This window comes from Neomonachus schauinslandi, chromosome 13 (assembly GCF_002201575.2).
Source record: "Neomonachus schauinslandi chromosome 13, ASM220157v2, whole genome shotgun sequence".
Classification (NCBI taxonomy): Eukaryota; Metazoa; Chordata; class Mammalia; order Carnivora; family Phocidae; genus Neomonachus; species Neomonachus schauinslandi.
Window position 1 is genome coordinate 56,629,449 of NC_058415.1, and position 26,225 is coordinate 56,655,673.

Consider the following 26,225-nt stretch of genomic DNA (forward strand, 5'->3'; position numbering starts at 1 on the left):
TCTTTTTTTATTATATTTTCTGTCTCTGAGGTCACAATCTTTCATTATACTGTGGTGTTTCTTTTTAGTCCCCTTACAGGTATCTGGGGTATTCTTTCCCTTTGTTGCTCCCTAGATTTTTTTTTTTTTTTTCCTAATTACAGAGTGTGTCAATCAGTAGATATGTGCTCATATAGCAAACCTGGAAAGCAAATAGCCCAAAAGAAAAAACCAAAAGCCCCACATTGTAAACCCATCATCCAAATACACCACCATTATAAGACTATGTCTTACTCCTGTTTGTTTCCATATTTACACAGACCTATTCCCCTCTTTTCCAGAATCGCAGGGCCCATTAGATCTTGTTTCTGCAGGTTAGTGACTCAAATTTAGATTTTCCATTTTTGCACTCTCTGAAACAGTGGTGTTCAGGACAAATCCGACTGAATAAGCAGTATTCCAGCTGAATTGAAAGAAGAAATTAATGCATAAAGAAAAGCTTACTGGGGTTATTGAAATGCTCTTCAGTATGAATCTGTGTACTGTTGACCTGTGTTTTTGGCCTTCCATCTTTAGCCAAATATGCTGATGTGTAGCAGCCAATAATAAGGGGCTTAGTTTTGTAAACACAGAGGTTGTGGACAGTGATAGATCCTGAAAATATCTGGCTAATTCTCAGACTTGAAACTGAAAGTAAGGTCTCAAACTCAGTTCAGTGTTTACAGCCATATTCTTCACTCAAAATAAGAGTCTAAACATTCAAATAAAAATCTACATTTTGTGTATAGCTTGCTGGTAGAGTACTTGGCAAATGGTTTACTTTCTTCTAAGTTATGTACATATATATATTTTGTATATATATATTTTATATATATATATTTTTAAGATTTTATTCATTTGAGAGAGCAAGAGAGAGCACGAGGTGCGGGAGGGGCAGATGGAGAGGAAGAGGCAGACTCCCGCTTCCCCTGAGGAGTAAGCCAGATGCAAGGCTTGATCCCAGGATCCTGAGATCATGACCTGAGCCGAAGGCAGATGCCCAAACTACTGAGCCACCCAGGCGCCTCTCCAAGTTATATGTTTACCAATCTTTGTGGCTCTTGCTGTGTCTCAGGCAGTATGCTAAGATATCTATCTATATAAATTTTTTTAAATAATTATATTCATTTGAGGTTATTATTTTATATGTGATATAGGAAATGGTTTTCAGACTTTTGGTTTCATGGGCCACTAAAATTTAAAAAGAGGGATGCGATTAACATGGTTGCCAGCTTTTTATTTTGTCCCTAAAGGACATCTTTCAGAAGTTACCATGGGGGCGCCTGGGTGGCTCAGTCAGTTACGTGTCTGACTTCAGCTCAGGTCATGATCTCGGTCCTGGGATCGAGCCCAGCATCGGGCTCTGTGCTCACTGGGAGAGTGTGCTTGTCCCTCACCCTCTCCTTCTGCCCCTTCTCCTGTTTGTACTCTCTGTGTCTATCTCAAATGAATAAATAAAATCTTAACCAAAAAAATTACTGTGTATAGTAAATGATGATATTATTCTGGTACTGAATATTTAATTTGGGAACATAAATATTTTTGCTTTTCTTTATTCTAGTGTTACAGATTCATGGTATGTTTAGGGTTGGCTGTTTATTCAGCCTACTACCCTTTTATTTTACTGTTGAAAGAACTAAGACTCCAAAATGTCTCTGAGATCTGTGAGAAAATAAAGCTTTTTCTGATGAATTTAGTATAGCGTTGTATTGACATACTAATAGCCATTACATGTGTCATTTTTGTCATATATATGTTGGTATGAATGCTGGTTGTATGTGTGTTAACTTTGTTTTTAGAATTGAAATTTGATGATTCCCAGAGCCATCTTTTTCTGTAAGAGAATTTCCTGGATTAATTTGTATCTGGGGAAATTCCTGATTGCAGCTCTTGTTGCAGTGTAAAGTGTGACAATGATAGCTTACTGAGATACTAAATTGCTATGTATTAGGAAACTTTGTAAGAATGTAATTTCATATAATAGGAATTTAATGATATAAGAAAGGGAAGAAAGAAAATGAGATCATCAATACAATTGTGTTGGGCTTTCTCTTCCCCTTGTGAAAGGGCCTGCGCCTTGGCAGGATGTTGTTTACATTCTCTAGATCGGTTACCCCTACTCTTCTCACTTTGCCTTTTTCCATTCCTTATCTCATGTCTTCTGTTTCTTGCACTCTGGCTTCTCCTCTCCCTGCAGTTCTGTTCTTGTTACCTCTTTCCCCATCTCTTTTTGTTCTTGAATGTCTTTAATTAGTGATTTAAATTTTAAGTTACTGGTTTTTCTTCCTGTAGCATTTGAATTGAAGTGGCACTGAACTGGCAAAATAGAACATTGCTGTTAAGTTCTTTGGTGCTTTAGGGAAGTCTACATTTTATTAGTGTAAAAGCTTATGAGTAAAGAATGTGTGCAAAAAAAAAATGTGTTCTGTTCTTATTTCTGCTTGATACTTTTCCTTTAATATATGCGTTTATATATATTTTAGTGGAGATTTATGATAACTTAGGATTTTTTTTTTCTCCTGTGAGCACTTACAGTTTTATGTTGGGGGCAAATGTATTTTTTTCAGTCTTGTTTTGTGTACATTTTTTACATGTTAAGTAATTCAGTTCAACTTATAAAAACATTTTAAAACTTGTACTTGGGGTGCCTGGGTGGCTCAGTCAGTTGAGTATCTCACTCTTGGTTTTGGGTCAGATCATGATCTCAGGGTCCTGAGATGGAGTCCCATGTTGGGCTCCGCACTCAGTGGGGAGTCTGCTTGAGATTCTCTATCTCCCTCTGCATTCAGTGAACTATTTTAATATTTAAAGAGGCCCCCAAGAAAATCTATATTTTATCAGCTCTATTGAGGCATATTTTTAAAGAATTTATATCCTTTTATTTAGTAATAGGGGTACTATATTTTAATTCTCACTTTTTTTTTAATAGAAATTTTGCTTCGTTGCAGATAATATGCATACTCTAGCATGGAGGATAGAGAGGGGAGTCTTTTATTTGCATTTGCCTGACTAATGAATTGAACATCATCTCATCATCATGTGCTTCTTGGTTATCTGTATGTCTTCTTCGGATAATTGATTATTCATATTCTTTTGCCCATTTCTAGTTGGGTTATTTGTCTTTTATTATTGAGTTGTGGAGTTATTTATGTATTCTAGATACAGTCCCCTTATCACATACATCATTTGCAAATATATTTTTCTCCCATTCTTCTCCCATTCTGTGGGTTGTCTTTTGGTTGAACCTTTAAAAAAAGCCATTAAGAATCCATTTAGGGACACCTGGCTGGCTCAGTCAGTAGAGCTTGGGACTCTTGGTTTCAGGGTCATGAGTTCAAGCCCCATGTTGGGCGTAGAGCCTGTTTAAAAAAAAAAAAAAGAATCCATTTAAAGTTGGTGAAACTTCTTAAAATATTTGTGATGTTAGCTGCTTCTGGGGATTGTTTGCAAAATTATTTTTTAAATTAGAGGCTCAAGGAGCTTCTCCCAAACCATTTACCTCTCAAAAACAGCCGCTTTTTCAAACAGCTGATATCCCACAATATCAGGGACACATAGATGAAAATGCTCATTTTCTGCACTTGTTGCAGCTGTCTTTGCTGTGTGCTTAAATACTGCTTTTTTCTCAGCAGAGACTTAAGTACATTTCTACTCTATGCCTATGTGTGAAGGTTGAGACTGCCAAGAATCTTGTTTCTTCGTTTTAGGAGTCTCACTGTGTTGTGGTTTATGTACATTTTGATGACCCTGTAGTGTGTGCGCCAATGAAATATCTTCTGCACATATAAAAAGTTTTAATCATTTTCAGCATGGTTTGTTGTTTCTTTGAAAATTGATAATCCATATACTTTATAATTTTAACTCTCCATTAGAATTAATTAGAATATCAACCACAATATTTAGTCCCCACATCATGCTGGAAAACTGAAACTTTTAAAGTAAAGCTTTAAAGAAATTGTAAAATAAATACCTGTTTGCCATAGGATGTTCAGAAACTGTAGAGGAATGTTATGAATTATTCCCAGTTCTACCACCTAGAGGCAGGCACTTTTTAAAAAAAATTTATTCATTTTTTAAAAGATTTTGTTTTTAAATCTCTACACCCACCGTGGGGCTCAGATCTACAACCCTGAGATCAAGAGTCACTTGCTCTGTGGACTGAGCAAGTCATGTGCCCCTTACATAATACTTTCTATCCTTTATAGTACATGGTAGCTAACATTACTTTTCTATTCCTATAGTTTTGCGTATTTTCTTTTTTTTTTTTTTTAAGATTTTATTTATTTGACAGAGAGAGACAGCTGAGAGCAGGAACACAAGCAGGGGGAGTGGGAGAGGGAGAAGCAGGCTTCCTGCTGAGCAGGGAGCCCGATGCGGGGCTCGATCCCAGGACCCTGGGATCATGACCTGAGCTGAAGGCAGACGCTTAATGACTGAGCCACCCAGGTGCCCCTGTTTTTTATTACTATAGTTTAAATAGAATCATATAATATGTAACCTTTAGAGCCTGGCTTCTTTCACTTACCATGATGAATTTGAAATTTGTCCATGTTGTGGTGGTGTTGTATTATACACCATGTACAATTCATCCATTTATTTAAAGATTTTATTTATTTATTTATTTTAGAGAAAGTGACAGAGGGGGAGGAGCAGAGGGAGGAGGACAGGCAGACTCTGTGCTTAGTGTGGAGCCTGATGCGGGGCTCAATGCAGGGCTCAATTTCAGGACCCTGAGATCATGACCTGATCCGATATCAAGAGTCAGATGCTCAACTAACTGAGCCACCCAGGTGCCCCTGTCAGTTCATCCATTTAAAGTGTATAGGGTTAGGGGCACCTGGGTGGCTCAGTCGTTAAGCGTCTGCCTTCAGCTCAGGTCATGATCCCAGGGTCCTGGGATCAAGCCCCGCATTGGGCTCCCTGCTCAGCAGGAAGCCTGCTTCTCCCTCTCCCACTCCTCCTGCTTGTGTTCCCTCTCTTGCTGTGTCTCTCTCTGTCAAATAAATAAATAAAATCTTTAAAAGATAAAAAAATAAAATAAAAGTGTATAGGGGTGCCTGGCTGGTTCAGTCAGAAGAGTATGAGACTCTATCTCAGGGTCGTGAGTTCAAGCCCCATGAGTGTAGAGATTACATAAATAAATAAAACTTAAAAAAAAATCAGCTTGTTAATTTAAGAAAAAGCCTGTGCAGATTTTAATTCTACTGAATAGGGCGCCTGGGTGGCTCAGTCGGTTAAGCGTCTGCCTTCGTCTCAGGTCATGATCCCAGGGTCCTGGGATCGAGTCCTGCATCGGGCTCCCTGCTCTGTGGGGAGCCTGCTTCTCCCTCTCCTCCCCACTTGTGCTCTCTATCTCACTATCTCTGTCTCTCTCAAATAAAATCTAAAAAAATAAAAAATAAAAAAATAATTCTACTGAATAATTTTCACAAGATAGGTGCAATATACTTTTCCTTTTTTTTTTTTTTTTTTAACGTTTGGTGGAAAATAGATTGTATTCAGTATGATGCCTTCCAGTGTATTGTAATGCAGGCTAATAGACAACAGACCATAAATTCATATAGCTAACCTTAATTTTTTTCCTGCTTACATTTTTTTTCCTTGCTTACATTTTTAAGTTAGAGGTATAAACACCATATCAAGGGCAATAGACTGACTTTTAGGTTGAAGAGCTCAGTTTTTGGTTTAAGACAGGACTTCAGACTTAACTTTTATAGGGGCTGAAAATGCAAAGATGTGTGGTTTTATGTTTTTTTTCTTCACTTAAAAAAATTTTTTTTTTAAGATTTTGTTTATTTGAGAGCGAGAGAGTGAGAGCATGAGCACAAGTGGGGGGAGGCAGAGGGAGAAGCAGACTCCCCACAGAGCAGGGAGCCTGACGCTGGGCTCCATTCTAGGACCCTGGGATCATGACCTTAGCTGAAGGCAGACACTCAACTGACTGAGCCACCCAGGTGCCTGCCCCTTCCTTTACTTAAAGGATTTTTATACTAATTAAGCAGTACAGATTATATGTCATTCATTCCCCCACTTAACTTACTATTAGAGTTAGTTGCCAGCAAAAGGTTCTATATTTGTATAACTGAATAAAGAGAGATTTTTCTTAATCTGTTATTGACAGATTTATAGTTTGTGTCAAGAAGGTGTTTTGTACTTTTTTCCTTTTGATAGTTCACATATAAATTGGTAAATGGCTAGTATGTTCTTCTCATATTTATATATATATATACACACATTTTAATTTTTAAATTTTTAAATTTTTATATATTTTATATATTTTTATTTTTTAAAGATTTTATTTATTTGAGAAAGAGAGAGAGAGCATATGAGAGAGGGGAGGGTCAGAGGGAGAAGCAGACCCCCCGCTGAGCAGGGAGCCCAATGCGGGACCCGATCCCGGGACTCCAGGATCACGACCTGAGCCGAAGGCAGTCACTTAACCAACTGAGCCACCCAGGCGCCCTATTTTTTATATTTTTAAAAAAGATTGATTTATTTGTCAGAGAGAGAGGGAGAGAGAGACTGAGCAAGCAGGGGGAGTGGCAGGCAGAGGGAGAAGTAGGCTCCCCGCTGAGCAAGGAGAGCCCAATATAGGACTCAGTCCCCGGACTCGGATCATGACCTGAGCTGAAGGCAGACGCTTAACCCAGTGAGCCACCCAGGCGGCTCCACATGCACATTTTTAGAACATGCAGATTTTAGAAATGTTTAACTTTTCTCTAGATAACTAATATGTCCTCCTTTCTTTTTTAAGATTTTGGGACTGAGAAGTTTGAGGACTGTATTCTGGTTTCTTTTTTGTAGTCTCAATTTTCTCATAATGATTTGTTTATATCCCCTCAGAGCATCATGTACTTAAAAATATTTCTTTGTTTTTCAGGTTCTAAATGGCTTCTAAGAAGTTGGGTGCAGATTTTCATGGTAAGTGGACTGTTAGATATCATGGTTTAAGTTATGATTTGATCACAAGATTTGAAATCACTTAACGTTGTCTAAGTAAGTGCACCTTTTTGTTTATTTAAATGAACAGCTTGAGAAAAAGTTGTACAACAGTGTAGCATATACATTCCAATGGATTTCAGGTAATTTAATACTGAAGTATTGAAGTAGATAGTTAAGTTTCAGAGTCTCTGTGGTTATTGTACTTGAAACTACCAGAGGTGAATAGGGAGCCTACCTATTTTTATTGTTTTTCAGCAGTATTATGAAGTAGTTACATTCCCTTTCTTACTCTCTGGTCATAGCTCTTGGTCATCTCAGGTGTGAAAAACTCTAAACCTTTAGTTAATACTTAATAATGTTTTGCTTTGGGCGCCTGGGTGGCTCAGTTGGTTAAGCGACTGCCTTCGGCTCGGGTCATGATCCTGGAGTCCCTGGATCGAGTCCCGCATCGGGCTCCCTGCTCAGCGGGGAGTCTGCTTCTCCCTCTGACTCTCCCCCCTTTCATGTGCTCTCTCTCATTCTCTCTCTCTCAAATAAATAAAATTTAAAAAAAATCTTTAAAAAAAAAAACATAAAAAAAAAAAAAAAAAAATAATGTTTTGCTTTAATGTCCATCCCTGTTGTCCTCCCTCCCTGCCCCACGGTGATAGGAAGTAATTACTACAAATAAACTGTGATCAGTAATTACAGAAATGTTAGTAGTGGTAATTACAGTTTTGCATTTGAAACGAATAGTTTATCATCTTTTTCTAAGATACACCTTTCAAAACTGAATACATTAATAAACTTTATTATCTGCATTTGGGAGGAACGGAGGTGCCTAAGAAGTTAGATTCTCATTTCATACAGTAGAAGATAAGAATTAAATACCAGAAATAGCCAAACAACAGTTATTTTAAAAGGGTTTTTGAGGGGCGCCTGGGTGGCTCAGTCATTGAGCGTCTGCCTTCGGCTCAGGTCATGATCCCGGGGTCCTGGGATTGAGCCCTGCATCGGGCTCCTTGCTCCGTGGGAAGCCTGCTTCTCCCTCTCCCACTCCCCCTGCTTGTGTTCCCTTTCTCGCTGTGTCTCTCTCTGTCAAATAAATAAATAAAATCTTTTTTTTTTAAAAAAAGGGTTTTTGAGGGGCACCTGGGTGGCTCAGTTGGTTGGGCGACTGCCTTCGGCTCAGGTCATGATCCCGGGGTCATGAGATTGAGCCCCACATCAGGCTCCTTGCTCAGCGGGGAGCCTGCTTCTCCCTCTCCCTCTGCTTACTACTCCGCCTGCTTGTGCGCGCACGCGCTCTCTCTCTCTCTCTCTCTCTCCTAAATAAATAAATAATATCTTAAAAAAAATAAAAGGGTTTTTGGGGGTGCCTAGCAGCTCAGTCAGTTAAGCATCTGACTCTTGATTTCTTCTTAGGTCATGATCTCAGGGTTGTGAGATCAGCTATGCTTTGGGCTCCGTAATGGGCATGGAGCCTGCTTTAAGATCGTCTCTCTCCTCCCTTCCCTGCCCCTTTAAAAAAATGAAGGTTTTTAAAGCTAATCTTCCATTTTTAAAATCATGTCATTGTAAGAATGATTTGCCAGACCGCATGACAACATATGTTGGTATGCTCTTCTGGTTGCTTGATTGTATCAGTCACCTGAATCAGTCTGCAGCAGCAGTCACTGGGGTTCTAACTTGCTTATATATTTTATATAACAGTTTAATATTTTGAATTACCATTGTGCATATGCTTACATACATCAGTTGTATGTGTTTTGTTAGGTCCTTTTGGAGTTAAGTCAGTCACACTCTGGAATTTGCATTCTTTTTTTTTTTTTTTTTAAAGATTTTATTATTTATTTATTTGAGAGAGAGAGAATGAGAGACAGAGAGCATGAGAGGGAGGAGGGTCAGAGGGAGAAGCAGACTCCCTGCCGAGCAGGGAGCCCGATGCGGGACTCGATCCCGGGACTCCAGGATCATGACCTGAGCCGAAGGCAGTCGCTTAACCAACTGAGCCACCCACGCGCCCTGGAATTTGCATTCTTTATAGCAGGTCAGGCATCAGATCTACCAGGTAAGCTATTTCCTGTTGTCTAAGGACTATTAGACAATACTTTCAAAGTATTCAAATGAAAGTAGAGAGATAGATCCGAAGTTGCCTCTGGATCACTTTTTTTTTTTTTTTAAAGATTTATTTATTTGAGAGAGCGAGAATGAGAGAATGAGAGAGAGAGAGAGTACACGAGGGGGGGAGGGTTAGAGGGAGAAGCAGGCTCCTCGCCAAGCAGGGACCCCGATGTGGGACTCGATCCAGGGACTCCAGGATCATGACCTGAGCCGAAGGCAGTCGCTCAACCAACTGAGCCACCCAGGCGCCCTGGATCACTTTTTTAAGGAAAAAGAGGACAGAGCAAAGGACAGAGGAGAGAAAATAGCAAAAAAGAAAAATTTAAGCTTATAATCTTATTTCAAAAGATAAGCTATATATCTCGACTCTTTGGGAAGTCCTTTTTTTTTTTTTTTTTAAAGATTTTATTTATTTATTTGAGACAGAGAGAATGAGAGACAGAGAGCATGAGAGGGAGGAGGGTCAGAGGGAGAAGCAGACTCCCTGCCGAGCAGGGAGCCCGATGCGGGACTCGATCCCGGGACTCCAGGATCATGACCTGAGCCGAAGGCAGTCGCTTAACCAACTGAGCCACCCAGGCGCCCGGGAAGTCCTTTTTGACTGGAGTGAAAATAAGATGGACCCCAGGTTATGTGTTCCAGCTAAACAGTTCAGAGAGAAGATTCTAATTTTGAAGTTACCTGATCAATAACTTTTTTATTTTATTTAAAAAAAAATTTTTTTAAAGATTTTATTTATTTGACAGAGAGAGACCCAGCGAGAGAGGGAACACAAGCAGGGGGAGTGGGAGAGGGAGAAGCAGGCTCCCCGCAGAGCAGGGAGCCCGATGTGGGGCTCAATCCCAGGACCCCGGGATCACGACCTGAGGCGAAGGCAGATGCTTAACGACTGAGCCACCCAGGCGCCCCACCTGATCAATAACTTTTTTAGAAATTCCTCCATCTCCTTACATTCCTCACCAAAATTTTGTTGTTTGAGTGAAGCATTCTACCTCCATGCCCATCGTGGAGCCCAACGTGGGGTTTGAACTCACAACCCTGAGATCAAGACCTGAGGTGAGATCAAGAGTCAGATGCTTAACCAACTGTGCCACCCAGGTGCCCTGAGAAAATATTTTTTTCTCTTTCTCTTTTCAGCTTCTGCTTTAAACTGGTGAGCTGCTACTTGAATTTCTATAGCTTTGGAGTTTTTAAAGAATCTTATTTTTAGGTATTATGTAGCTTAAGGAATAGAAATTAAAGGAAATAGGCAAAAAAAAGGTGTGGGGAGAATAGCAATCTTGTCAGCATCTGAGTGCAGGAAATCAAGTTTAGCCTGGTCTTTCAGGGCTGAAATTAGAAAGCCAGGAAACTAAGGCTCGTACTCTCCCCATCTCTCAGGAAGCTACATAGCCTTTCCTTACTGCTTTTCTCTGCGGGTGTGCTCCATTTTTATTCTTCTGTTTATAGACTTGCTTTCTTGACCTACTTGTGTAGAGTGCATTGGGTGAAAAATGCCCCCCCCCCCATTATGATGCAGCTTGCTATTTGATCTTTCAGTCTAAGTGGCTAGCATCATATAGCTCAAAGTTTTTCTATCTGTCGGGCAAGGGGGTATCTGATTGGTACAGCCTAGTTTATAGGCCTGTGGATTGATTCTCCCTAAGGTAGGTATTATCTGACTGGTCCATTGGGGTTAGTGGGTGTGTGTGTATATAATTCTTCCAGGGCATTTGGAGTGTGGACAAGGAGGTAACATCTGCTTTTGTGACTGGATATTAAATTTTTTTTTTTTTCTTTTTAAATATTTGGGCTGACTAGATCCTGTGCTATGACTAATATTTGATTTACCTTCAAGTTCATTTTTTTTTTTTTTTTTAATTTATCAGAGAGAGAGGGATTGTGTGCGCACAAGCAGGGAGAGTGTTAGGCTAAGGGAGAAGCGGGCTCCCCGCTGAGCAAGGAGCCCAATGCAGGACTTGATCTCAGGACCCTGGGATCATGACCTGAGCTGAAGACAGACTGCTTAACCAACTAAGCCATCCAAGTGCTTCCCTCAAGTTCATTTTTTTCAACTAAGGTTGAACTTCTTCCACTGTCATTAATAACTTCATAGCCCTAAATAACAGAATAAGAGAATAAGCAGCTAATTCTGAAAGACCTTTAAAAATATTGTTCTTTTATATTATATAAATTGCAAACCCTTGGCTCAGTTTAAATCAGGCCTTTCTTGGAGTCTGGTGTTTTATTTATTTTATTTATTTTTTATTTTAATTTTATTTTTAATTTTTTTTAAGATTTTATTTATTTATTTGGGACAGAGAGAATGAGAGAGAGAGAGCACATGAGAGGGGGGAGGGTCAGAGGGAGAAGCAGGCTCCCTGCTGAGCAGGGAGCCCGATGCGGGACTCGATCCAGGGACTCCAGGATCATGACCTGAGCTGAAGGCAGTCGCTTAACCAACTGAGCCACCCAGGCGCCCATATTTTTTATTTTTATTTTTTAAGATTTTATTTATTTATTTGAGAGAGAGAATGGGAGACAGAGAGCACAGGAGGGAAGAGAGTCAGAGGGAGAAGCAGACCCCCTGCTGAGCAGGGAGCCCGATACGGGACTCGATCCCGGGACTCCAGGATCATAACCTGAGCTGAAGGCAGTCACTTAACCAACTGAGCTACCCAGGCGCCCGAGTCTGGTGTTTTAAAATGTTAATTCTCTTTAGTTTTTAACTTATTTTCCACTTTAAGAAAAAAGTTATTTTCCAGAAGAGATTTCTTATTTTTTATTTATTTATTTTTTCAGAGAGTGTGTATGCGAGTGAGCGTTCAAGCAGTGGGGGAGGGGTAGAGGGAGAGGGAGATAATTTTTTTTTTTAAGATTTTATATATTCGACAGCGCATATAAGAAGGGAGAGTGGCAGGCAGAGGGAGAGGGAGAAGCTGGCTCCCTGTGGAGCAGGGAGCCTGATGTGGGGCTCAATCCCAGGGCCCTGGGATCATGACCCGAGCTGAAGGCAGATGCTCAACCAACTGAGCCACCCAGGTGCCCCGAGAGAGAATCTTAAGCAGGCTCCACACCCAGTGCAGGGCTTGATCTCATGACCTTGAGATCATGACCTGAGCTGAAATCAAGAGTCGGTCACCTAACTGACTGAGCTACCCAGGTGCCCCAGAAGTGTTTTTTTTTTTTTTTAAGATTTTATTTATTTGAGAGAGAGAGAATGAGCCAGGGGGAGGGGCAGAGGGAGAGGAAGAAGCAGACTACCTGCTGAGCAGAGAGCCCAATGTGGGGCTTAATCCCAGGACCCCAAGATCATGACCTGAGCCAAAGGTGGATGCTTAACTGACTGAGCCACCCAGGTGCCCCCAAGTGTTTTTTGGCTCAGGTCATGATGGAGCCCTGCTGAGTGGGGAGTCTGCTTCTTCTTCTCCCTCTTTCCCTCCCCCCGCACTTGTGCTCACTCTCTTGCTGTATCTCAAATAAATAAAATTGAAAAAAAAAAGTTTCAACAAATTCCTCTTTTAATATCTGAGAAGATGCCTTGAGATTCTAATTTAGGAAAAAATAAGTCTGTACAAACAGATAAAACTTAATAAACCTAAACTCTTTTCTTTGAAAGGCCAGGCTGTCCTATTTATGACCATTGAGCTAGCTAACTTCTGAGGGAGGTTCATTTTGCCCTTGGTTTAATTTCTCCTAGGATATTGAAATACTTTTTCTGCTGAGTGATAGATAAAGATGTTTTATTTTAAATTGTTTTTAAAGTTGATCTGTTACGGCTTTACAGTGTAATGTAAAGAAGTTGGCCATCGTTTAATCATTGCTCTCCTCCCCCCACCGTCTGTCAAGACTTTATCTTTGTTTTCAGCATTGTTACTATGATGTGGCTTGGTGTGATTTTCTGTGTATTTATCCTGCTTGAAGTTAGCTAAACTTCTTGGATCTGTGGGTTGATATCTTTTATCACTCTGGGAAAATTTGCAGCCATTATTTCTTTTCACATTTCATCTGCCCCATTGTTTCTCTCTTATCCTTTTGAGACTCTAATCATACACGTATTAGGCTGTTTGATACTGTCCTAAATATCTCTTAAGGCTCTGTTTCATTTTTTTTTTTTTTTTTTTTTCCTTTTTTTTTCAATACGGTTTTTTTTTTTTTTTTTTTTTTTTTTTTTACCTTTGTGTTTCAATACGGTTAATTTCTTTTGACCTGCCCTCAGGTTCTCTGGTTCTTTCCTCTGCTAAGTATTTTCTGACTATCAGGATAGCCTGGTTATGAACTATCAAAGATTTTCTTCTCTGATACTGCATTTTTCATTTCTAGCATTGTTGCTTTGTCTTTCTTTTTCTGTCTCTTGTTGAAATTCCTCATCTGCTCACACATGTTCATCTTTTCCACTAGATCCTTTAATATATTTATTATAGTTATTTTAAACCTTTCTGATAATTTCAGTATCTTTGCTATCCCTCAGTTTGGGTCTGATGACTGGTTCCTCTCTTAATGATGGATCACATTTTCTTGCTTGTGTGTCTTATTTTTGATTGAATGCCAGACATTGTGTATTAAAAAGCTGATTTTGTAGGTTATCTGGCTTTTGTTGTTAGGGTGTGAGTAACATTTTCTTGTGACTTCACATCCTGTAGCAGATATCTGTATAATTTTATGTGTGTCTGTCTACATGTGTGTCTATTTATCGATCCATCTGTCAACTTCCTTCCTTCCTTCCTTCCTTCTTCCTTTCTTTGAGGCGGGGTGCACGCACCAGCAGGGGAAGGGGGAGAGGGAGAGAATCTCAAGCAGATTCTGCGCTGAGCTTAGAGCCCTACATGAGGCTCAGTCTCACAACCCTGAGATCATGACTTGAGCAGAAATCAAGAGTTGGATGTTTAACCTACTGAGCTACCCAGGCGCCCCTTATAGCAAACTTAATGGCTTTAAGGTAGTGATACCTAGTTATGGAATTGTATTTTTCACTAAATTTTAAGTTTGGTCTTATACTGTTGTTTGTTTTCAAAAACTTCCGATTTGAATCCTCAGTTTGAATTCATAGTAAAACCTGAATTAAGCATAATCTAGTTTCTACCCTCCATTAAGAATTCATCTCTCCTCTTCCCTGGAATTGTAACTTTTTTTCAGGAAAACATGCAGGTGACAAGATTATAAGCATATTAGCAATTCAGAAAGAAAGAAATGACAATGATGCTTTCCCAGAATTTATCCTGAGATAGTACATTTTCAGCCCAGTCTCTTCCACTGTGCATAATGCAAAGTGATGTGCAGAACGTGACTTCAAGGAACTGCCATAGCCACAGTCATCAGAGATGTGCTTACTTTCTTTATTGAAACTGAACTTAAGAGAGTGGGCTCAGACATTTTAGAAAGATATTCAATAATAAAGACTGAAACTAAAAAATATTTGGGGTAAGCTGGAAATGTTTTTTTTTAAGATTTATTTATTTATTTGAGAGAGCAAGAGCATGAGAGGGGGAGAGTCAGAGGGAGAAGCAGACTCCCCGCTGAGCAGGGAGCCTGATGCGGGACTCGATCCCAGGACTCCAGGATCATGACCTGAGCTGAAGGCAGTCGCTTAACCAACTGAGCCACCAAGGCGCCCTAAGCTGGAAATTTGTTAGTCACAATGTTTAATTCTCTGGGCCATGTAGTTGAGTTTATTGAATCTTTTAAAAAAATAAGGTGTATTGAGAAACAAGAGAAATTGCTGTCTTTAAATATATATTTTGATATATTGGATAAAAATGAATAATTCCTAAGGCATAGTCGGTTATATTTGCAAAATATACTCTTTATAATCCTCATAGCATCATCATTAATTATGCTACAGTAGTCTCTGTCCATTCAAAAGGTTGCTTGCTTTGTTGCCATCTCTTTAAATGCCTTTTTTTTTAAAGATTATTTATTTAGCTATCTATTTTTAAAATATTTTTAAGTAATCCCTACAGTCAGTGTGGGGCTGGAACTTCCAACTCTGAGATAGAGTTACATGCTCCACCCATTGAGCCAGCCAGGTGCCCCTAAAAGATTTTTTGTTTTTAAGAGAGAGAGTGTGTACCAGGAGATGGGGTGGGGTGGGGAGGGATAGAGGGAGAGGGTGAGAGAGGATCCCAAGCAGCCTCTATGCCCAGTGGGGAGCCCTGTAGGGGCTCAATTTCATGACCTGGAGAACATGATCTGAGCCGAAATCAAGAGTTGGATGCTTAACTGACTGAGCCACTCTAAAAGATTTATTAGTTTTAAGTAATCTCTACACTCAAGAGTCGTCCCATGCTTTACCAACTGAGCCAGCCACTTGCCCCTAAATGCCTTTTTTGCCCTTTATTCCTACCCCCCTCCCAAATAATCACATAACTGTTGGCTCATTCCCTACTAATAAAGTTTAAAGGACTAAGACCAGGGAAAGTTAGAGGATGTGCCAAATCACCTTGGCATTGGCTAGTGAAATGAAACTGCTTTTTAAAAGCAGACACCTGGGGCGCCTGGGTGGCTCAGTCCTTAAGTGGCTGTCTTCGGCTCAGGTCATGATCCCAGGGTCCTGGGATCGAGTCCCGCATCGGGCTTCCTGCTCAGCGGGAAGCCTGTTTCTCCCTCTCCCACTCTCCCTGCTTGTGTTCCCTCTCTCGCTGTGTCTCTGTCAAATAAATAAATAAAATCTTTAAAAAATAAAATAAAAGCAGAAACCTGTAATTGGTGTTAAGGAAGGGAATCAGCAGTTGTTTAAAGGTGTAATAATACTTGATCTGTCTGTCCCTATGCCAGGGCCTACTTCAGTTTACAGAATATAAGTCATCAGTGTATATAGCAGTAATGTCACTTTCCTAACTGAAAGGTGGGCAGGGAAACTGAACACGCTTTGAAAGATATTCTCATTTGGCTCATATCTTAAGTATGTTATTTTTTGTAGATAATTTTCTCCCTCAGCTCCCCTCACCATTCTACAGTAGAACTGTTCATTTAAGAAAATTTTGTTAGTTTTGGTGTGGATGGGTTTTCTTACATTTGTATATCATATATGCTTGTGTTATTATGGGTAGGATATTTTCAGAGTGTGTGTGTGAGAGAGAGAGAGGGAGAATTAACCTACTTTGAATGAATAAACATTCTGAAACAAAAGACTTAATTTTGTGATTGTTAACTTGCCTGTACATTTTGCCAGTGCTTCTTAGAAAATGCTAGTTTCAGCTTTGTCTCCTATCAGGACACTAGCTAAAGTTAAAATCTAACTTTCAGTAAACTTTGAGCACCTGTTTTCATGGAAGACAGATAAAATTTTTTTTAAATTAGAACTTTGCTTTTAAGATTTTATTTATTTATTTGACACAGTGAGAGAGGGAACACAAGCAGGGGGAGTGGGAGAGGGAGAAGCAGGCTTCCCGCTGAGCAGGGAGCCCGATGCAGGGCTCGATCCCAGGACCCTGGGACCATGACCTGAGCTGAAGGCAGATGCTTAATGACTGAGCCACCCAGGTGCCCCTAATTTCTATAATATAAAGAATTTTTAAGTGACAGAGGGTTTTAGCGTTGTATCCAGTACTTGGTTATTTTGGCAAGCTGTGATGATACCTGATAGTTTGATGGGGGAGCACCTGGTATATTTTTATGAGTAGCCTTGACATTTTAGGTAAATCATTTTGAATTTTATTTATTTATTTAATTTTATTTACTTTTTAAAGATTTTATTTATTTGACAGAGAGAGACACAGCGAGAGAGGGAACACAAGCGGGGAAGGGTCAGAGGGAGAAGCACTCCCTGCTGAGCAGGGAGCCCAATGTGAGACTCGATCCCAGGACCCTAGGATCATGAGCTGAGCTGAAGGCATACGCCTAACGACTGAGCCACCCAGGCGCCCAATAATTTTGAATTTTAATAAATGTTAATTGAATGTGAGTTAAGATAGGGGTGAGAGTTAAATATGAAAGAAGTATAGACCATGTCTTCTTTATTTGTTCTTACTGAGCATCTTATCTGCCAGTTATTATGATGAGATTGGGAGGTGTAGATATGAAACATTTATCCCTTCTTAAAGGACACTCAGATTTTCAGAGTATCTAGGTGGAGTATAAGGAAACTGTTCTTACAGAGTGGTAAGACCTGAGGTGCTGGTATGAACTGGGTGTTCTGAGATTGAGAAGGGAGTTGTTCTTAAGCTCATTCTTAAAGGACTAGAAATAATCAAGTAAAAAAGGGTGGGAATGTGACAGGCATTGCCATCTGAGGAAATAGTACTTCTAGAGATATGACCAACTAAGAAACTTTCCTAGAGTGTTAATAATTTAATGGTTATTCCCCAGAAAAATTGTTAAATTGAGCACGGTTGTGAATTTAATTTGCTCACTGAGTGGGAGATAACATAAAATGTTTCAGTTCTGGCTAGAAGGTATGGAAAAGAGAGACACCAGCCCCCAAGGGTGCAAGTACGGTCCTTCTTTCTGCTGGAGGGTTTCAGGTGTATCAGAGCAGTATTTACCTCAGGAAATGGGAATGATGAGAAGATTTCAAATATATCTTGAATTTGTTAAGTCTTGAAATCTGTTAGTTTTTAGAAAGGGAGAGAAGCCATCTTCATGGAAGAGGTATAATTGTATTATTCTGTCCATGAGCATTCAAGAAAATATACCAGTGTGAGGCCCAGAAGCAATCCTTTTTTTTTTTTAATGATTTTATTTATTTGAGAGAGAGATAGAGCACAAGCGGGGAGGAAAGGGAGAAGCAGGTCCCCCACTGAGCAGGGAGCCCAACCGGGGGCTCGATTCCAGGACCCTGAGATCATGACCTGAGCTGAAGGCAGACACTTAACTGACTGAGCCACCCAGGTGCCCCAGCAATCCTTATTTTACTAGCTGTTAATAGTCAAAAAGTAGGAATTATTTCATTGTCCATGATGGTTCTGCCAGTAAGTTAGCCCCAGACCTCATCCAGAAAAGAAACCATGTACATTTGGGAGTGGATAGCTAGTGAAAGTCATATGTTAGGGCCACTCTCATTTTGTCTGACCCTATAAATCAGTGATAATGTCCTGGTCTTTTTGTATGATTCAGCTATTAGGCAGAGAGCCTTCAGGGAGTTAAAGCAGTTCAGTTGTATATGGTTTATGTCTCCTGATAATCCTATTCTGATTCCCATGGTCTTGTCTGGTTTTCATTTTCTTTCTTTTTTTTTTTTTTTTTAAGATTTTATTTATTTATTTGAGAGAGAGCATGAGCAGGGAGGAGGAGCAGAGGGAGAGGGAGAAGCAGACTCCTTGCTGAGTAGGGAAGCACGATGTGGGACTTGATCTCAGGACCCTGAGATCATGACCTGAGCCGAAGGCAGACACTTAACTGACTGAACCACTCAAGTACCCCTGGTCTTCCTTTTTTCATAAGTGCTGTGCTTCTTGAATATTTCCACATCTGTTGCAGAATATAGTCTTTAAAAATGTAGAGTAATTCTTTGTATTAATTAGAAATGATTCTTTCTAAAGTAGAGAACTAGTCAAAGAGGTTCTTTTGTGGAGGTTCTATCGATTCATCAGTATTAAGTGCCTAATATGTATAGGTTTTGACAGTACATCAGTGAATAAAATAGACTTAAATGCTTTTCTGCAAGGAGCTTACATTCCATTGGGCCAGACGGACAATAAATATAATTTAAAAATGAATTATTTAATGTGTTGGAAGGTAATAAGTGCTGTGGGGGAAAGGATAGATGGTAACATGGGAGTACTGCAGTGAGGGTCAGGTAGTTTTAAGTAGGGTGGTCAGAGTAAGCCTCATTGAGAGAGTGACATTTGAACAAAGACTTGAAGAACAAAGGAATAAGTCACATGAATATTTAAGGGAAGAACATTCCAGATAGAGGGAGCAGCCCCTGCAGAATTTTTGAGGTGGGTTTGACCCTGTCATGGTTGAGGAACAATTACTGTGAGTTAGTGCAGTGAGCAAGGAGGTGACAAAGAGTTGAGGGCAGAGGGATAGTGGGCTTTGGGGAGGCCTTTTAGGCTTCTATGAGTACTTTGGCTTTTACACTAAGTGTAATACGAAAATAAACGCTAATAAGATCAAGTAGGCGCAGAGGAATGTTGAAAAAGAAAAGCAAAGCTGGCGGCATCACAATTCCGGACTTCCAGCTCTATTACAAAGCTGTCATCATCAAGACAGTATGGTACTGGCTCAAAAACAGACACATAGGTCAATGGAACAGAATAGAGAGCCCAGAAATGGACCCTCAACTCTATGGTCAACTCATCTTCGACAAAGCAGGAAAGAATGTCCAATGGAAAAAAGACAGTCTCTTCAACAAATGGTGTTGGGAAAATTGGATAGCCACATGCAGAAGAATGAAACTGGACCATTTCCTTACACCACACACAAAAATAGACTCCAAATGGTTGAAAGACCTCAATGTGAGACAGGAGTCCATCAAAATCCTAAAGGAGAACACAGGCAGCAACCTCTTTGACCTCAGCCGAAGCAACTTCTTCCTAGAAACATCGCCAAAGGCAAGGGAAGCAAGGGCAAAAATGAACTATTGGGACTTCATCAAGATAAAAAGCTTTTGCAAAGCAAAGGAAACAGTCAACAAAACCAAAAGACAACCGACAGAATGGGAGAAGATATTTGCAAATGACATATCAGATAAAGGGCTAGTATCCAAAATCTATAAAGAACTCATCAAACTCAACACCCAAAGAACAAAGAATCCAATCAAGAAATGGGCAGAAGACATGAACAGACATTTTTCCAAAGAAGACATCCAAATGGCCAACAGACACATGAAAAAGTGCTCAATATCGCTCAGCATCAGGGAAATCCAAATCAAAACCTCAATGAGATACCACCTCACACCAGTCAGAATGGCTAAAATTAACAAGTCAGGAAACGACAGATGTTGGCGGGGATGCGGAGAAAGGGGAACACTCCTACACTGTTGGTGGGAATGCAAGCTGGTGCAGCCACTCTGGAAAACAGTATGGAGGTTCCTCAAAAAGTTGAAAATAGAGCTACCCTACAACCCAGCAATTGCACTGCTGGGTATTTACCCCAAAGATACAAAAGTAGGGATCTGAAAGGGTACGTGCACCCCGATGTTTATAGCAGCAATGTCCACAATAGCCAAACTGTGGAAAGAGCCAAGATGTCCATCGACAGATGAATGGATGAAGAAGAAGTGGTGTATATATATATACAATGGAATATTAGGCAGCCATCAAAAGGAATGAGATCTTGCCATTTGCAACGACGTGGATGGAACTGGAGGGTATCATGTTGAGCGAAATAAGTCAAACAGAGAAAGACATGTATCATATGACCTCACTGATATGAGGAATTCTTAATCGCAGGAAACAAACTGAGGGTTGCTGGAGTGTGGGGTGGGGTGGGAGGGATGGGGTGACTGGGTGATAGACACTGGGGAGGGTATGTGCTCTGGTAAGCGCTGTGAATTGTGCAAGACTGTTGAATCTCAGATCTGTACCTCTGAAACAAATAATGCAATATATGTTAAGAAAAAAAAAAGGTAGCAGGAGGGGAAGAATGAAGAGGGGGAAATCGGAGGGGTAGACGAACCATGAGAGATGATGGACTCTGAAAAACAAACTGAGGGTTCTAGAGGGGAGGGGGGTGGGAGGATGGGTTAGCCTCGTGGTGGGTATTGAGGAGGGCACATTCTGCATGGAGCACTGGGTGTTATGCACAAACAATGAATCATGGAACACTACATCTAGAACTAATGATGTAATATATGGGGATTAACATAAGAATAAAAAAAAAAAAGATCAAGTAGGCGCAAGTAGGATTTCTTCCACAGATGTCTAGGGTCAGGAGAAGGTAAGCAGTCAGAGAAGCAAGTCTCTATAACTTCTAGTTTTAGGATAGCATAAATTAATGTTGTATCCTAGATGTAAGATAATAGCAAAACAAGTAATAAAGTTCTTTGCTGATATTTTCTACTTTATTTTTGATTGTAGGGACTTTCAGTTACCTTGATGATGTCCCATTTAAGATAGGAGACAAATTCAAAACACCAGCTAAAGTTGGTCTTCCTATTGGCTTCTCCTTGCCTGATTGTTTGCAGGTGGTCAGAGAAGTACAGGTAAGTGGTGATTTTTAGTTAAAGTTGAGTGCATTTAAGAATTTGATGTATAGTGAAATAGGAAAAAAAAAATTCTCCTCTTGTATTTCTTATAGCAACTGTTACTGCTTAGCTCACATTGTCTTTGTGTTTCTCTCTCTCTCTCTCTCTCTTTCTCTCGCTCTCACACACACACACACACACACTTACACTTACATGTGTTTATATATCTATTACAGATCTTCTGCAATCTGTTAGACTGTATATTCCTGGGTTTCTCTGCTTTGTCCAAAACAAATCCCTACTGCCCATCTGGTTTGCTCATTCACCTCTTTCTTTTGATGTCCTCATTATCTTCTTGGTTACTCAAATTAGGAAATATTTTTCTCTCTGCTGTGTCTCACCTTTACCATCCAGTTCATCCTTACGTGACTTTTTTTTACCTGGACTGTTGCGGTAGCCTCTTTTTTTTTTAAGATTTTATTTATTTATTTGACAGAGACGGTGAGAGAGGGAACACAAGCAGGGGGAGTGGGAGAGGGAGAAGCAGGCTTCCGCTGAGCAGGGAGCCCGATGCGGGGCTCAATCCCAGGACCCCGGGATCATGACCTGAGCTGAAGGCAGACGCTTAACGACTGAGCCACCTAAGCACCCCTGCAGTAGCCTCTTTAATTGGCCCTTCTGCTTGCAGCATTTTTTTTGTATTTTTCATATTGTTTCTAGAATAATATTCCTAAATTAAAGTTTCACATTGTCACATCTCTGTTAAAAAAGAAAAAAAACTGGCTGATTTACCAGTCCTTAAATTAAGTCTAGACATAAGGTTGTGGTAAAGCACCTCAGCTCATCATCTCCTCCATATCTCCTACGAACCAGGTGACTACCAATTCATTGAACATACCATATATATTACCTATCGTACTATGCTTTTTCTCATGAGCTGTTACCTCCACTTTGAATATTTTCCTCTTTCTCACTGTACTAAAAGCTGTTTATCTGCTAAAATCTGTTTATTCTTCTAGACTGTGCTTAAATGCCTTCTCAGTAGCTTCTTTCTCAACCCTCTCATCTTTATTTATTTATTTATTTATTTATTTAAAAGATTTTATTTATTTATTTGAAAGAGAGAGAATGAGAGAGAGCACATGAGAGGGGGGAGGGTCAGAGGGAGAAGCAGACTCCCTGCCGAGCAGGGAGCCCGACGCAGGACTCGATCCCAGGACTCCAGGATCATGACCTGAGCCGAAGGCAGTCGCTTAACCAACTGAGCCACCCAGGCGCCCAACCCTCTCATCTTTAAAGCACAGTAATGTATAAATGTATAGAATTACTTCTTGAAAGCAGCAAATAGCCTTATGTTTTGTGACTTCCTTTCTTCTCTCAGTGCACATTTATTGAGTGCCTGTTTTTGAGTGATGCTCTACTAGGGTTGGGGGTAGAGATAAATACCTAATTCACTGTCCTCAACGAGCTTACAGTTTAGAGAAAGAGTTAAATGGGAAAACATTAAGTACACTACCTATCTAATACTTCTTCCTATGACTTAAGATTTTAAAAAATACAACTTTCTGGTGAAGGAGTTTCATTTCTGGGGAATTCTCTGAGGCACCACCATGTTACTCTAAGAAATATTTATTTTCCAGTCTATATGCAATAGGTAATCAAATGGGAGAATTTCAATTATATTTTTTAAAATAATAGCTTTATTGAGATATAATTCACATACCTTGAAATTCACCTTTTTTAGGTGTGCACATAAGTGGTTTTTAGTATATTCAAAGTGTATAACCATCATTACTGTGTAATTCCAGAGTGGTGTCCTTATCCCAAAAAGAAATGCAGTGTCCATTAGCAGTCACTCCCTATTTCCCTCTCCCCCCAGCCCCTGGCAACCACTAAATCTACTTTGTCCCTATGGATATGGCTATTTTGGACGTGTCATATAAATGGAATAATAGTGTTTTGTGACTGACTTATTACACTTAACATAATGTTTTCAAGGTTTATTCATGTTGTATGAATGAAGTGGTACGTCATTAATTTTTATGGCTTAATGTTCCATTGTATCGATACACTACATTTTGTTTTTCCATTTATTGGTTGATGGACATTTTGGTGGTTTTCACTTTTTACTTATTATCAATAATGCTGGTGCGAACATTTGTGTATAGGTTTTTGTGTGAACGTATGCTTTCAATTTTCTTGGGTATACAAGTGGAACTGCTGGGTTGTCATATGGTAACTATGTTTAACCTTTTGGGGAACCGCTGCACTGTTTTCCAGAGTGGCTGTCCCATTTTACCGTCCCACCCACAGTGCATGAGGATTCCAATTTATCCACATCCTTGCCAACTCTTCTTATCCATCTTTTTGATTATATATATCCTTACAGGTTTTGCAATGATCTCTTATTGTGGTTTGATGTATATTTCCTTAATTACTAATGATGTTGAACATCTTATATAGTTTTGAATACTGAATTGATAACTCTTTGTGTATGGAGACTTTATTGGGCCAGAAGAGACACAGATTTCCCATATAAAGAAAGTTTTTACATTGTTCTGTTTGCTTGGTGACTTTTTTTTTTTTTAAGATTTTATTTGTCAGAGAGAGAGAACACAAGCAGGGGAAGCGGCAGGCAGAGTTGGAGAAGCAGGCTTCCTGCTGACCAAGGAGCTCTATGCGGGACTCAATCCCAGGATCCTGGGATCATGACCTGAGCCAAAGGCAGACGCTTAAACGACTGAGCCACCCAGGCACCCTGCCTTGGTGACTTTTTTATTGGCAGTAAGAAATGTCAGTAACCACCTCTCTGTGTGCAGGATACTACTGTTAAAATAATTTTAATTAAAAAACACCATCTTATTTTAATAGTTGTTATATTATTCACTTTCATAGATTCATCCAGAAAACTTGTTTTGAATCCCAAATTGTTGCTGTTTTAGACTTTGCTGGGAATTTTCTATTTGATCATCATAAAGCATTAATAAGTGCATGGTACTGTCCTCACTGTATTCATAGTACCCACTAATAACAAAAGAGGAGATTTGAGCTCCATTACTGTGTGGAATAGTTGAAATATTTTTGTTCTCTAATTGCACATAGTACCTTTAACCTTTGACTGGGTCTCCATGGGGGATTTGGGTGTGGTATTGGTGCTGGTCTCCTTTCTGTTCACAGAAGAGTGAGACCTAGAGCCCTGGACAGATAGATACCTTGACACTTCCTGTGACTTTGTCATATTTGCCCTTGCATGACAGTACAAACGTCATTTTTCAGCTAAAAATTCATTAAAGTGAGCCAGTAAAACACATAAATAATCCTTGCAGGGGCCTAGCTTTTATTGAATACGGTTGGTGGTGGCCACAGTAGTGGGAGGTGGCCCTTAGTGTCATTGTTTAGAGCAGAATCTGGTATCCACGAGCTGGAATTGCCATGTAATAGTGGTGTAATCTTGTACAGGTTTCTTAAACCCTCCAGGTCTCCATATCCTCATCTGTAAAATGGGGATAATTAGCTTTTAAGGTTGTTAGAAGGATTAAATAAAATAATGCTTTTGTAATATTTACTCTGGTTCCTGGTACTCCGTAAATATTAGATGCTGTTATTATTTATTTGTACACTCAAACCACATTCTTATTTTTTCACTCTAATATTTCTGTCTTTTTTTTCCTGTGTTCCAAGTATTTTATATTACTTTCATAATTAAAAAACAAAAGTCAATAAAGGTTTTACAAAAAAGGGAAGAAATTTCCAGTTCTTGAGAGTAAAACGTCAGGGACCTATGTTTTTAGGCGGTAGGAAGTTGGTTACAGCCTGTTTTTGTCCTCCATGGTTAGAAGGAGCAGTCTGTTCAGTGCTGTTTTTTTCACTACCATTAGTGGTAGAAAGGAAGTGCCATGATCACCCAGGTGCCTTTCTGGGGCCCAGCAGCTGGCTCAGCGGTATAAATGAACAACTTCTTTTTTAAAGTTTTGTTTTTTTATTTTTAATTTTTTTAATAGATTTTATTTATTTATTTGAGAGTGAGAATGAGAGAGAGAGAGAGAGCATGAGAGGGGGAGGGTCAGAGGGAGAAGCAGACTCCCTGCCGAGCAGGGAGCCCGATGTGGGGACTCGATCCCGGGACTCCAGGATCATGACCTGAGCCGAAGGCAGTCGCTTAACCAACTGAGCCACCCAGGCACCCCTGTTTTGTTTTTTTAAATAAGTAGGCTCCATGCTTATCGTGGGGCTTGAACTCACAACCCTGAGATCAAGAGTGGCATGCTCCACCGAGCCAGCCAGGCACCTCGGGGGGATAAGTAAACTTCCTTTTTTTGTTTTAAGATTTTATTTATTTGTCAGAGAGAGAGAGAGAGTACAAGCAGGGGGAGCAGCAGGCAGAGGGAGAAGCAGGCTTCCTGCCAAGCAAGGAGCCCGATGCGGGGCTCCCCAGAACCCTGGGATCATGACCTGAGCCGAAGGCAGACGCTCAATGTCTGCGCCACCCATGCACCCCAGATAAATAAATTTCTTGATGTGTGCATTTCTAGGCTTCTCTTGCGTTGTTTGAAGCTGAAAGGCTTGGGGATGACCAGAGTTTCTTGTACTCTAAAACTCTTGTCTGGGCATGTAGGCTTCTTTCCTGTCCATCCCCCTCTCTTTTGTCTCTTCAGCCTTGAATGTACACATAGATATTGTTTAGTTTTGAGGCTTTAGAGTGAACACCAAAAGTTTGTTTTCTCTGAGGTGGATTTTGTTTTTTGTAATAGGTGTATTTTTTTTCCAAGTGTGGAAATGAAATTTTTGTAAACTGAGACATACTTGAAGGTACTGTTAAGGAACTAACCATGATGTGAATCCTTATGCAATTTGCACTGTAAAATCCTAATTTGAATATGTCTTGATATCTTAATAAGCAGTTTTCCTGTATTTAGAGTACAGTCTGTTCATTATAATTTAATAGGTAGTGGTTTAATAACATAGAATCTGTAGTCGTACTGCCTGGGTTATATCCAGGCTCTAACACTTACCAGCTCTGTGACCTTGGGCATGGCTCTTGTAAACTGAGGGTAATAGTACTTACTTTAAAGGGTTGTTGAAAAGATGCAGAGAGTTAATACATAAAAAGTGC

The 26,225-nt window shown here is 39.9% G+C and overlaps 1 protein-coding gene across 2 annotated transcripts in view; it reads left to right on the top strand.

The window, feature by feature from the left end:
* UBAP1 (ubiquitin associated protein 1) overlaps window positions 1–26,225 on the top strand; it is a 62,471-nt gene that overhangs the window by 23,757 nt on the left and 12,489 nt on the right. For both annotated transcript variants that reach the window (XM_021691163.2, XM_044920355.1), the window contains exons 2-3: window positions 6,899–6,939; window positions 21,006–21,130. In XM_021691163.2, coding sequence (XP_021546838.1) covers window positions 6,906–6,939; window positions 21,006–21,130 — 159 coding nt within the window. In that variant the 5' untranslated portion in view covers window positions 6,899–6,905. The remainder of the gene's footprint in view (window positions 1–6,898; window positions 6,940–21,005; window positions 21,131–26,225) is intronic.